Source organism: Polyodon spathula, chromosome 11, assembly GCF_017654505.1.
Source record: "Polyodon spathula isolate WHYD16114869_AA chromosome 11, ASM1765450v1, whole genome shotgun sequence".
Taxonomy (NCBI): domain Eukaryota; kingdom Metazoa; phylum Chordata; class Actinopteri; order Acipenseriformes; family Polyodontidae; genus Polyodon; species Polyodon spathula.
Window position 1 is genome coordinate 24,855,435 of NC_054544.1, and position 14,854 is coordinate 24,870,288.

Below are 14,854 nucleotides of genomic sequence, written 5' to 3' on the forward strand. Positions count from 1 at the left end.
GTGTCTTATCAGGACTCTCCTGAGGTTTTAAAATCCATTAAAAAAAACAAAAAAAAAAAACCAAAACCCCTATATTAAATTCTGTGTGGTTTTACTGCAGAGAGTGCTGGGATTGTGTCGGTTCTGTGTACTGTAGTTACTGGATCAGACACAAGAGGGAGACTTTTTACCAAACAAAATCTTGTGGGAAGCCTCCGTTCTAGGACATTTTTAGCAGCTGGTTTTATGCACTCGGCAATGCCTCGTTTCCAGTGCCTTTCCACAGCTGTGCTAGACCGTCTCAAACAGCACAGTTTCGTATCTCCTGCCCAACAGGCCCAACTGTGCTGTACTTCATCGAAAGACGTGTGCTAAAGAGACCAGCCGTTTTGAACAGTGGCTGCTTTTCTCCTTTATTGCATCACCAAACCTCATTAATAAGACTATTGACAGCTGTGCAAAGACCAAAAATAAAAGCAGCAACAGATGTTTGTTCAACTTCATCCATCTCTGCTTGTTTGCATACATTCAATCAATCCCAGAATGCAGCTGGACCCTTTACTGCCGCACTACTGCTTCCTCGGTCAGCTACAGGATGCCGGTCAAAATTACAGCCATCTTTAACTACAGCTCGCCCAGACCGTCCAGCATGGCTGTACCTGGGAAAAGGTAGTGGAGGCCAGGCATTAGTGTTCTTTAACTCGCAGGCAGTTTTTTTTTTTTTTTTTTTTTTTTTTTTTTTGTCATGGATTTGGGATTTTTAACCCAGAATAGAATCATTTGTGTAATGATCATGCTGTAGGAAATATGTGAAATAACTGAGCACAGGTGTGGCTTAAGGAATAGGGCTAAATAGGGTGGGAGGCTCAAAAGGGATCTCCACAAAATGCTAATCTTCTGAGTCGATAGTAACTTGAACAGTGAAACACAGATAAGCTAGTACTGATGCTGGGTAGAGTGGTACAGAGTTGGTTGCCTTGTGTTTTGTGTAGGAAATTTCTTCCCACATTTATCTCCTTAATCACTATCGCATAGGTACAGTGGGGCTAGGTAACAGTACCTAATGACACATTGACAGGTTGTTTATTGCTTCATATTTCAAATACAGGCAAAATAAATCCAAGAATCCTGTGGATTTGGTCCCAGATGGTCAGCAAATGCAATGGTGTGTGTGTGTGAAGTGCCCGTTCTCATTAAATCAATGGTCGCTAACCTTCAAAAGTGTGCTTCAGGTCTGTTGAATTGGTGTGGGTTTATCTGTGCGGGGGACATCTGCGTTCAGTGGGAGGCTGGTCTCTTGTTGCATATGTAACTATGGATTAGAGCCCATTAGTTGACTATGATTGCATCACTGTTTTATCTATAGTCTGTCCACTGTGGTTTCTGAGCTCTTGAGTCCCTATCAAGTAGTATAGTGGTTAAGAGGGATGTCTCATTCTCTCAATACGGTGTGACATGTTATCTGCTACATTTTATGTATTTATAGAATGCTGGATTGGCAGCTCTGGAGACTAAAATCATCTATATTTACAGGATAGAACTGACATCTGTGCTTGGCCCACAGCATGCCTCAATTCAGACAGGCTATAGGGAGCATTTCAGTGCCCATGCCCAGCCAAACATTGGCTTCCCAGTCCTATTTGTGCTGGTGGTTTCTGAGGGCTGAGCTCGTTGATTACTCGCCACCTTTACTCAGACAAGTCTGTTCCGGTTTTTAAATCATGTTTAGAAACATAGCTCGTTGAAAAGGCTAGTACATTGCCTTAAGGTTATACATTGATTTTAAATAGTTGACTAACAACAAAAACAATTTAAATAATATTTGCTCTGCTAAAATGCGTTCAGCGCTTTGAGAGGACCTGCTCTTGAAAGGTGCTCTGTAAGTGAGGTGTTTGTTGTTATTAAGTTTGGAGGACTGCCAGTAACCTTGCTATTATTTTTGCCCTTTTTTTCCCACTTCATTGGACCACTTTGCTGTTGCTGAAAAACCCTTGTGTGACACGGTACTAGCTTTCTCAATCAGTGCAGAAAATGGAAAAAAGAAAGTTTGTGTATTTTCAAATAAAATTGAGTTTCTAGTCTTTTTTTTCCATAAAAATAATTGGATTTTAAGCAGTATAATCCTAGCTATCCGGTTGTGTCTGTTTTGTCATTACAAGTGAATTCTCCAGAGGAAGAAGGCCATTCCATCCAGTTTGTGCTAGATTGCATGCTGCTGCTGCAGTCAGTGCCAAACAATACCTGCTCTGCATATAAAGAGATTACCGTCTCCTAATGGAGCAACTTCCTAGACCTATACAAAAAAGATATTAAGGGTGCAAGTCGGTTATGATCAGTTCGGTTTTTGGTAAAACCGAAATGTAAGTTTAAAACCGAGAAACCCAATTGCATACAGTGTTATTACAACACTCATACCAATGTATTCTACAATCAGACACAACGTCGAAAGAATAAAATACTGTATGAGACATTCAGCTTGTTTAGTTATTATTTTCCCGCTACCCCCATTGTTGCCTGCGGTCAGTTGTAAGTGGCAGATCACATCAGAGTAGAACTGCAGCTCCTGTGATAAACTCATGCATGTGATCATGACTTTATCAAAACTGATTTCACAACATTCACAGTAAATTAAGCTTCCCTAATAAAAAGAAACTGACCTGCTAAAAGAAGCATTTCAGTTAAAGCAGCTTCCAGATATTTGTCCGCAGTGTCTGTCTCATTTTTGCAGTTTTTTTTAAAGAAAAGGTTAAAGTTTGGGTATGCGGGCTGAGCGTTTATGTATGAAAACAGCCAGACTAAGTGTGAAGCTACGGTTATCCCTACTGAGTGATGTCTTGTCATAACTTTTGATTTATGTTGCCATATTAAAATAATTAAGAGATTATTAATATGAGTCGTCTGTATGCAGTGAAGTATGTAATGAGCTCCTGAAAAGGCCACTGGCTCAGTGGTGAAATTGCCAACGCCTTTTCATTGTACAAAACAATGTGGTTTTGGTTTTCTCTTTTTGTCTGTATCATTCGGTTTGGAACGTCAGTTTCGGTTTGGGAAATTCATAACTCTTACATCTCTTAAATATCTATCTTGGGAGCCTCTGTACCACCTCTTGGTAGATTTTGCTTTTTTGAAAACCCAGTTCTCTGCTGTTTTCACGTTGCAGGTTTCAGTGAGAGAGAGCAAAGTCCATTACCATTTTTGCAATGTTTCCATTGCATGTTAATGAAATGGAGACATACTTGAGATAGAATGGCTGGGGTTCAGATTTAATAGATATTGCCAGTATTATGCTGGCTTCTCAAAGCTGATGTAGTGGTGCTTGGATGTGTGAACAAAACCAGTGTTGGACAGAAGTGATGTGCATGACCGCAAGAGGACTAGTATGTAAAAATCCGGCTTTAATGTGGACAATGATTTGTGTAAATTAAACGTCAATCCAAAAATCACAATAGAACCATTATTTTCGTTCAAATTATATTATTATTTTTGCATTCAGCAATGTTCAGGCATCCACAGAACCATGATTTTGCACTGTACGCGTTTGAAACTTTAAATAAAATCACTGTCAAGGAAAAACGTATTTGTTTGTCATCATGTTCATATGCTCACTCTTTCATTGTCACTTTGTGGAATGCTTTTGTTCAAACCCCCCCCCCCCCCATGTTGTTTCTCAGCCCATCAACAAAGTGAACTGATGCTGCCCAGGAGGCAGAGATGAAGCCAGAGTTTAAGCTAGTGTCAGCTTTCTTTCTGCAGGTGTTAATGGAGTTGTCAAAAAAACAGACTATCGCCGTTTCCTGCATGACTAACCACGTGGTCGGAGAGCTCACTTTAAGTTGTGATGCCTCTTTAGGCAAAAAAAACCTCCCAGGTTAGTCTAAGTGGGATTTAAAAACACTTGTGATTGATGGGTGAGATGTTGGCTAGAGACAATTGTGAAGGATCTGTGAAGGAAAGTTCTGAAATGCTTTGCACAATAACGCAGTGTAGCTATATCAAATGGGACCATGCTACAGGGGGAGAAAACTCACCCTCTTCTCCCACAGCTGCTCTCTTTTTAATGTTTTGTATTGGCCTTCATACTGTATATTTTACACTATTTTACCACCTGCATTCAAGCGTTAACCATGCATGTCTGTGCAGTTCATAGGTACTGTTCATGGAGCGCAAGATTTGTTTTTTGACCTGGAGTTTAAGATTCCGAGACATTTCCTTTAGGTTTTGCTTTCCTGTGGAGTCTCCTGGCTCCTTATTTATGGTTTTGTTTCCTTGTTTCTTAATCGTGCCTGTGGTTTCTCAGCATGTGTTGGCTCTGAACTCGCACATAAGCACTCTTCTAATTTAGTTGATCAGATGATGGCCTGTCTACCTTGTTAGAAACTACTGCAGCAAGATAATGACGCCCTGTTTGGAAATAACAGCTTGCATCAATCCGAGAATGGCTTTATGGCTGGTTTCACAGACCTCGATTAGCACCAATCATAGCCTGCTTAATGTTATCTTAGATAAGGTAGTCCGTCGTTCGTAATACAGTTATCTATGAAACCAGCTGATAAGGTGCACAGAATAGACAATGTTGCCACCTTAACATCAACAGCTTTTCAGAATGCCAGATTTCAAATTGCAGCAGGTGTACTTGCAGTCAGCCATAGAAGTTCAATGTCTGTAATTTTAAAAGGTCTCTGCTCATAGATTGGCTTATTAAGCCTGCGAATGACTTCTGCTATCAATCATCGCCCTTCTGTTGCCCAGCATTATTGGCAGCAGTTCTTTCAAATTCTCAAGCCATCTGAAGTGCAGCCTGCTTAAAAAATGATTGCCGTTTCACTACCTGTGGTAATGACAGGCTGCTGGTGATGTGAAATGGGTTAAGGTTGCACCAGAAGTACCTGCCAAAGTTCTGACATGGAGGATCATTCTAAATGTGCCCATATGGCTTGTTTGTTTATTAAGGATTATTTGAACCAGTGATTAAATCTCAGCATTGCCAAATCCTGAACCTGTTTGCTAGTTAATTTTAAACCTTTGCAACAACATCTTTTGAAAAGGAAATGTTCTAAACAATGATAGGGGGAGCAATGAAAATCATATGGCTGTATATGGTGAAGGTGGGGGAACTTTCCTAAATGTGTTTTGACTGAGAGATCAATATTTGAAAATCAAGAGTTTAACAAATGAGAGGGAGATGGGGGGGGGGACGGAAGTCCACACCAGGAGGCCCGTGACACAGAGAGCCGATCCCCCACCGAGCTAGCAGCATTCTCTCACTTGTGTTATAGATGCACGTCTTTCTGTGCGGACCTGATGGAATACAGCCTCCTCGAATTTACACGCGACAAAAAACAATATTAAAAATAACTTCCAAACTACTAATCCCATCATATTCTATCTGCCCTGCGAAGTTGTCAGTAGATGCCGCTACCTTGGCACGGAGTACTTTAGCTGTAGGTATGAAACCATATTTATAGCAACACTTTTTACCTGGGATTCATTTTCAAGATTCCAGATGTTAGAAATGTTTCAAATGTCAAGTGCTTTAAAAAAAATACTTGTCAGCCCTGTGTAATTCGTTTTAACATTAATTACTTTTCAGTCAGTCTGAGCCTGTATGGGACGTGAGGAGGCTGCTGCCTAACAAATCCCTCAGTACTAGGAAACAGAAACTCTTTTACAGATTTAGTCAAAGTTGTCCTCTGGTTAAGCTTTTGTTTTATGAATATCTGGTAAATACCGACTGGGGAATACAAGAAGTTAAAAAGTCAAGATTGAATGCAGTAGCTTGTTTCTGAATTGAGTTTTCTGAGGAAATAATTTCTAGGAATAATGAAAACATCCCCATAGAGCAAGCATTTTCAATTCTCCCTCATGTGCATTGTTAATTTTTTTTTTTAAATACTGTTTCAGGTATAAAGAAGGTGGTGAAGCACTGTTGGTTCTGTTGCCATCAGAAGAAAAGGGAATGTTGCAACAGCTTCAAGAAAGGAAGGTCCCCATTAACAAAATCAAGTAAGTGCCTCTGATATGTATTGGTTGGTTAGCATCTCCAAAGAGTACTTCTTCCCGGTCCAGAGCAATTTAGAGGAACCAGTTTCAGAGCATGGCTGAGATTGAGTAAGTGTGCAATAAGTCCTCTCCAGTTTGGAATGGTAGTCATGCCTCTTGTTTTATAGGTATATCTCCTGCTGGAGTAGACTGCCTCCCCTGCAGCATAAACCTATTAAAAGTCTTCTTGCAAAATCATGATAAGTGCTGATATTGCTGAGTGGCACAGAGCCTGTTTGCATCTTTTAATCCTCTCTGGGCTCACATGTCTAGTAAATAGGGATGGGGGAGGGGGGGGGGGTGTGTGTAACTAAAAACTTTTTTGTAGCTAAGACCCCGTTCACACTACTGGGCCGGCCATGTCTATCGTTGCATGCAGAATAAACAATGGTAGCTGAATATGCCAAGTTGCCAGCACCATTCTCGATCCTTCTTGACATCCATGATCCTGCAGTTTTTATATTTATCGCTTAGTTATGAAGTAACAGGAAGAAAATGTAATTGACAAATTAAGCATAATTATGAATGCACTGCAGCTCGTATATTATGTGAAAGAAACCACCTGAATGTTAAACAGCTAGATTTTTTTTTTTTTTTTTTTATTTCATGTTTTAATAAAGTTGTAGGATGTGAAAAATAATTGCCATTTAACATTGATCCATTGCCGTCTTGCCTAGCGCAGATTCAGCTTTTTATTTTGCTTTAGCGCGCGTGGGAGTATGGGAGTGTCTACTGAGCTATGTAACCACATTGGTCATGTGATATGAAAAGCTGGCCCTAAATCTGCTGTGTGTTCATACATATGTAAAGGCAGGCCCTACGCCACATCAAAACAGCGGCCTAAATCTGAGCCGGCCCTGGGCTGCCTTTTCCTTTTTGGAGCGTTCATGTATGAGAAAAGGCCTCAAATCGCAAGTGTGAACGGGGTCTAATTGTAACTTTAATATTAAATTTTAAGTTTTCCTCCTGCTGTTTGCTCCAGCTAACCAATTAAGCTTCTAATAAGAACTTAATTGGTTCAATTAAGTAATTTAGGGTAGAGTTGGAACAAAAAGCAGGAGGGACAGCGGCCCTCCAGGTCTGGAATTGCCCACCTCTGAATAATCTCTTCCACTCTGGATTCGTACAATATTTATAGTGCATGACACCTACTCTCAGCTGAACTAGCTGCATACGCAAAATAAATGTTTTATTGCACACTGGTTTACTAGCATCTAAGCAAGTAAACAAAGTATATAGCCAACAAATCGCCCTTGTTGCTACGGTACATTACAGTATGTTTAGAATGAGTCCTGGACATTGTGTAGTAAATATCTGGAATAATAATAAAAAATAAATAAATAAATAAAAACTGTCTTAAAAATGCAGTATGCTCACAAGAATGTTACAGCTGTGTTATTTAATGCCTTCCTATCACTGAGAAGACTGATAGTAGCCATCCCTTTGTGAGAACAAAGCTGCTGCATCTGAATCCCCAGAGCTGCAGTGACCTGGAGATAAGCATTTTCCTGCTCCCTTTTTAAATGTTCTTGTCTAGTCTGGGTTCTTTGCATTCCAGCAGGTTTTCCGCCCTCATTTTGTTCTGTTTGTTTCCAGCTGCCTGCCTTGGTTCGCCTGTCGCTTTGTTGGTCTTGCTGTATGCGCTTGTACCACAGTCATTACCAATTAGTGTCTGTTAGGGGCTAGTTCTGGGCTCTCTGTTTCAGGTGACGAAAAAAAGCTTTAAGATGCTGGCTTGATACTTGGTACTAGCTGTGTAACGATTCATTGTGTATCAATGAATCCTGCTACTTTCTTTACAAGACATGTTGTATTGGAATATAGGTGTAGATCATTTGTGTTATGATACAAGAACACAACTTGGCTCATTGTAGTTCGCCAAGTGGTTGTTGAATGAAGTCTGTTTTACAGTTGGTGTGAATGCATACTCTCCCTAATTTTATTTAATTGTTGTCTTTTAAGAAAACAGTCCATCATTTAAATGATGATTTGATCTTATGCACCATGCAGGTAGCCTGTCTGGACACCCCGGATAGCGTGAACATTTACAACTGCCTTTCACAGCTTGACTCAAACCATAGAATTCACTGCTGAAAAACAAATCCCTTGGCAGAGGGGCACTTAAACACGGGTCATGCAAACACCTGCTTGAAAGCACGGAACAGTCACAGATGTCAAATTCATTCATGGTTGCAGTTAATTGGGGGGGAAAAAAAAAAAAACATGGAACATGTGCATTTCAGATTTCCTTTAATTGGTGAAAAGATAATGTTTTACCTTAAACCCTTTTACCCTTAATTGTTTCGGTTATTGTGCATTCTGACACTATTTTATTTAATACGCAAAAGAGTGGTTGGAGAGATGCTGGTTGCTTACTGCTCAAATCTGCCCAAAAACGGTTTGGTTTTTTTTTTTTTTTTTTTTAACTGCGCTGTTGGCACTAGGACCCGAATGAGTCTGAGGCAGGTGCTGTTTGCTTAGCACTTTACTTCCTTACTCAGCTGTCAATGGGGTTTTTGATGTATTTTAAATGGGTGACAGTATCACAATGTGTGCACAATCCAAGCCTCTCGGTCGTCCGATTTTATTTATTTTTTTGTATGAATGTTCCTCCGGGACCCTGCTTTACGGCTAAACTGAGAGTGTGTGATGGATGGCCCTCTGCGTGCGTCTCCAGAGGGTTGCTTGTTCTGACTGCAGATGTGCAGGAGCCTGTGCCACCTTATTGGCCCACTTCATGAGCTTGAGCTGTGCTTAATAAAGGTTTGAAATTCAGTTTGATGTGTTCATTCATCACTAGGTGTCCACTAATTAGTTTTGGAAAGCCTCTGTGGATGACAGTAATGCAGTTTCTGAGGCACTAATTGGTCAGTCCTTGCAGGAACCAGTAGCGGTACCATTAGCTTACACAGGGGGAGCATTGCCCTGATGAGGTCAAAGCTGGAGAACGTAATGGGTTTAGAAGAAGCACGACACGGGCAAACCTTTGGGGAACTGTTCCATAACTAATGGCTTAAAGTGTAGCTAAATTGTTTTGGTACTAATGAGCCAGGGAAACAACACTTCAGGGACACTTTATTATAGTATTGGAGGTAGCCAATCATGTGGACAGGTGCATTCCATTTTGGATGGGAATTAGAGATTTTGTAATATCTCATGGCTCCCTCAAGACTCAAAAACTGCTAGCTTGCTAGGGAGTGCATCGGTTTCTGATGTCGAATGGCTGTTGTTATCCCTCACTGGGGGTGCATACGGTGCATGTTAATGATCTATTTTTTAAGATACAGAAAGGGGAAGTTGCTGGATTAACCCTGTTCCAGTGGATTACATCAAATTATCAGGGGGGGGGGGGGGGGGGGGGAGGATAAATCAACTAAATACCATGATGCCTGACACACACACACACATATATAATATTTCTAAATGAAAATACCTTTTTGATTTTTCATCTGGTTCTTTCAAAACTGAGCTAGAGACCTACAACAAATGTGAGTAGGCTTCCCCCTGCAATGCAGTGGAATCGGTTCCAGACCTATAATTAGTCCTGCATTGGAAACGCAAAAAGAAGTCAAAATTGTAACCTTTCCTCTCGTAAGTGATCTGTCTGCTCATTAACTCAGCACAATTTTTGGCAAGGTTTTAAAGATCTCTTTAATCAAATGGTAATAGCTTGACTGAATGGAAAATTTGCATTTGCTTATTCAGTGTCGTTACACCTAACTGCTCTACATTTCTTTACAAAATATACATGCAAAATGGCTGTGATTTACTTAATTCACCAATCGTACCATGCGGCAGCTAGAAAAAAAAATGTTCTTGATTTTATTTGAGCAGCACTGTGATACCGCAGTATGTCACCCTGGTCTGTGCAGCACCTTTCCATAACATGCCTACAATATTGATGGTAAAGTGCCACCTGATAGCCGACGGCATCACGTTGCTTATGTGTGTACCGACCTTTAGAGTGGCATTCCCCATCCAGATAATGCCACTTCCATATTCTCCTCCCTCCAAACTTTATCCAAAATACACACATTCATGATATAGAGACTTTCAACAAAAATTGCTTTGTGTGAATTCATTATCAAAGTATGTATTTGTTTTTTTATCACTTCAGATTATTTTCAGTACTCTGAAGATAAAGGACCTGGCAATTAATATAGAGGTACATGTTTACAGAGTGCCCTGTGGTTTCTGAAATCTTGCCTGAGCTGTGATTACTGTGTATGTACACACACACACACACACACACACACACACACACACACACACACACACATACAAACTGTAGATCAAGGTATTCTGTTTCAAAGTGAAGACCTTTAAGCCACCACATCAACTTGATGTTCAGCCATAGACATTTTGAACATTTTTAATTAAAGGTGTAGTGCCCCAAGTGGAGCTAAATAATTGCAACCTTCACACCTGGTAGGTGTTTTGAAAACAAAAATATTATTGACACTCCCTGATGCAATCTAAGTTAGTTGGCAGGTTGTTGATATTGTCTCAATTTTAATAACATTGCTGCTTTTGATTTATATGTCCTTTATTGGATCGGAAGGTTGTTTCCTTTAGAAGAACATTTTGAAAATGTTTGTTTCCTTTTACTGTTTCCTTTGATGTGCTTCAGCATGTTTCCTAAAAGGTAAGAACCATTGAATAGTAAAGTCCATTATGGAAAATTGATTAGTTGCATATTTTGCCTAAGAGCATACCGTATAGTAATTACACATTTTATTAAGCCTTTCCAGAGGCACACACTGCCACCTCTCTTTCTTTATATTGCTTCTGTCTGAAGTGACTGCATGTGCTTCCCTTTTAGGATCAATCCGGACAAGTTAACAAATGTGCAGCAGAAACTGGAGGCTTTCCTAGCACAGGAGCAAGCTCTAAAGGAGCGTGCACAAAGAGTAAGTACCCCACCGCTGCCTCTTGTATCCTCCACAACTCTTCCACCATGGCTCTGTACCTGATGGTAGAGGCAGCATGTCAGAGTGCAGTCTCGCTCACTGCCCCTGCCTGTCAGCCCCAGCTCTTGGGACCGCGCTGATGAGTAGCGGCTCCCCTGAGGGATGGCTCACGCTATGTCTTACCCAAGGGAGCTGCTGTCCTCTTTGTCACTGAGGAGGAAAGCAACTAGAGCAGCAGGACCGAGACCTGAAAACAACCATTTTTCCTTGGGGTTTAAAAAGCCTACTTTGTGCGGATACTGAAGAACTAGAGTGAACTTTTTTTTTTTGAACTTTTTTTTTTCTTTTCTCCCTGGGCACCACTAGTTTTATCAGAGATATTACAATTCAAGATGTCCTGTTTCAGTGTCTCAATCCTGAAATTCTAGGTGATGCAAAACTTTTGGTCATAACTGTATATATAATCTATTGGAAACATATGTACCTCCAAATGTGACATTTCAGATTTTTTAAATTAATTACTTCCTTACAACTGTACTTTTAATATGCAGAATATTGATAAATAATGTTCTTCTTAAATTTCAGTGCTTTGTATCCTACCTGCGGTCTGTCTATCTGATGAAAAACAAAGATGTCTTTGATGTGTTTAAAATGCAGTTGTCAGAGTATGCTTGGTAAGTAAGTCTTGAAATCCTGGAGCATAAACAATATGAAGAATTGAATTCAAATCCATTTCATTTACTGCAGTAATATGTAAATTGTTAACTTTAAATACAAGAGAAACATGTTTTTCCCCTATTTCAGACTCGCCAATGTTTTCTTTGGTAAAGACAAAATAAGCTGTTTTAATTGGTAGGATACTTTTCTGTACCAAAATGACATTGTTTTTAAATCCCAATTTAATTTAGGAATTTCCCTTTCCTACTTGCCTTTGTTGATGTGTACCCTAACATACAGTATTACTGTTGCAGGAATTAATTAGCTGTTACAGAATGTGCAATAGAAGATACGATCACACAACACCTTGAGATAAACTTGAGTCTCCAGACCTCCAAAGTATTTGGATTCTGCCTGCCTCGTAGCACATCAGTCTGTGGTTTGGGCTGTCACTGCAGGGACAGAGAGAGAGAGAGAGAGAGAGAGAGCTCTGCACAGTCTCTTCAGACTAGCCTGTCGGTGCTGTCCTTTTCTTGGCTGTTCACGATGCATCTTTCATGAGCCCGTTGATGCGTCCACGTCTCGTAATTGGGCCGCTATTCCGCTCGGCCCTCCAGGGACACACTCCATATGTTTCGGCATCGTCTGCCGGGTTCTTAAAAGCCAAATCCTCATTTGAAACCTAAAAGAGTCTGTGTTGGCTCGCTGGGATGAGAAACTCTTCAGTAAAGGTTAAACGGCTTCCGTTAGTAGAGCTGGAACTTAATGGGTAGCCATCTGTTAGCTTTGCTGCCTGATTTACTTTTCTTAGGAATTATGAAGAGGTCCAGTGTATGCGAGTCAGACATGTAAAACCCATTTAATCCCGCAGTTTTCTTTTGATCTTAATATGCGTAAGTGATAAAGCTAAGTACCGAGCCTAACAACATTTAAATACATATTGGGTGCTGTGTTGAAGCAAACACAACGGGAAACTGTCTGGAAGAAAGGAATAAAAACAATTGTAAAGTTTAGAAATGCAGTTGTAAAAGTTTCTGCTCTTGGAGGATGACAGAATATTTACAAGGTCCAATAATTTAAATATAAAATACGTTTCCTATAATGTCTTTTGTGATGTCATGGTTGCTAGGTGACAATTGCATCAATCCACCGTTAATGTTTTAAAAGTTACAATTCGGATGCACATCTCAAGCGTGAAGGATACCCAAGGAACATGGATGCCAGCTGCATTTTAAATGCATTGCAAGTACAGTATGGTGTGTTATTTTGTAATCTCTTTGTGAACCTCAATTAAACACCTTTACTGCCTCCCTGCATATCAATAGAATCTTCCTGTTTGTGAAAGCTGATGCATCTTGCCAAGCAGTCTGTCTGTTCCAAGATTTTTATTCTTTGTTTTTCCGTTCACAGCTCGTTAGGCCTGGCTGTGGCACCAAGAGTTCGCTTCATTCAGAAAGCAAAGAAGCAGAGGGAGGAGAGTGCGAGAAACAAGACAGGCACCACCGGAGAGGCAGCCAGTGGAGAGGAAGAGGAGTCCGGCACAGAGGATGAGCTGGAGAACTTCAAAGCTCGTCTCAGGGGCCAGAAACCCACTTCAGTGGGGGCAGCATCACGAGGCCAGGGAGAAATGTCACGTCCTTCAGGGGACCTGTCCTCTGGAGGAGAGTCGGAGGAGGAGTCTGGTTCTTCAGGAGAGGAGGAGGAAGATGAGACTGGAGGGGAGACATCAGGGATGAAGTTTGTTGAAGATGATGATGACGACGATGATGACCTGAAAGACCTAGATTTACTGACTGTGAAGAGAAGGGATGTCTTTAGTCTTGATGCTGCTTCTGAAGAGGTAAGTTTGTGAAATCCTTGAGCTTCTGCTTGAAGAGGGTCACCAGTTTATTGTAGGATCTCTAAATGTACAGCAGTCATTTCCTGCTGTTTTACCCACAAGATATTTCTAATGTAATAGTTATTCCTCCAAAATCTGAAGAAACTTGTGGAAGTACAATCCTGTAAATTCCTGGATTTTTGTGTTTTTCAGGGAAATCATCTGAAAGGGAAATAGTTTTCTCTTCACTATTCTAAATTTGCAGATCAGTATATTTTGCCCTCTTGAGATCCTCACTACAGAAATGTTCTATACTTCAGATATCTTTTTTTATATCACGTGTCATAGGGGGTAGGCCATCTGTTTTGCTGACTTAAAAATGCTTGAGACAATCTTTTACTTGCAAAATAAGTCTAGTAAGTGTAGTTCCAGTTAGGTTGCTACAATTAGCCCTCAAAGGAGTGTTTTGTAGTCCTGCTCAGTGAATCAATGTGGGATAGTGATGAGATGTTAGTAAGCAGGGTTGGCATAGTGACACATTAAATTGCTTCCTAAGGTGTTCAAAGCTGGTTAATTGTTAAAAGCAATAATGCTACAGATGTACAATTTAAATTAAGATGTCATTTATTTATCTACTTTAATGAAATCTCTGCTTACAGTTCTGCTGGGGGACTTCGCTACCCATCTCCTAGAATTAGCAGTGCTTGTAGCTGAGTCCGTCCAGTACTTTGCTATTTAAAATAACAATTTTCATGTTCTTGTATGTAAGTTGGAATTAATGATTCCTATTGATGGAATATTCAGGCATCCTTAAATACTTTTAAAAAAAAAAGTTCAATTAGTGGCTTTTCAATATAGTTGACCTCACCAGATTTAAACCAGTGACCGATGGACTTTTTATATATTTTTTCTATTGTTGGAAAAATGTTGCCTCCAATTTGTTTTCTCTCCAAATCGTGGTAGTTGCAGATTTCAAAATCAACGCCAATTTAAGGCCCGTCAGTTTCACTGTTTAGTAGAAAAGGAATTAATTATACAGTAGAAGCCAATAGAGTTTGTCATTTCCAAATCAGCGCTGGAATGGAGTGGACAAGTAAGTGCTAGATAGATTGTGGAGAGTAAGTGTTGTCATTCCTCATTTATATTTTTCAAAGCCTGGCAGTTCACTAATAAGACAGACTGTTGTTCAAGTCTTAACTTTTCTATGTTGAAGATGGCAGTTGTCTCTTGTAAAAGTCTGTCTTTTGTACAGAAGAGTAGAAGACTTGAACAGGGATATACTGCACATATAGACTTGGTTGAATCATTGAAAACATTTTTGAAGTGTTTTAATAAGAATTTTCTAGATAACTTTTACTTTGATAAATGCTATATGCAGATTCCGTTTCTTTGTGTCGTGGTAACCCTGTTCCTCCTTTGCTGTCAAATTGAGATCAATCTTGGATATTCT

The 14,854-nt window shown here is 40.1% G+C and overlaps 1 protein-coding gene across 1 annotated transcript; it reads left to right on the plus strand.

Moving 5' to 3' along the window:
* Positions 1-574: 574 nt before the first annotated feature.
* On the plus strand, positions 575-13,641 carry LOC121323432 (probable ATP-dependent RNA helicase DDX10). The gene is made up of 6 exons (XM_041264529.1): positions 575-648; positions 5,881-5,982; positions 10,841-10,928; positions 11,514-11,602; positions 12,996-13,425; positions 13,618-13,641. Exons 1-6 carry the CDS (start codon positions 575-577, stop codon positions 13,639-13,641), a joined length of 807 nt encoding a protein of 268 aa, XP_041120463.1.
* The last annotated feature ends 1,213 nt before the right edge of the window (positions 13,642-14,854 follow it).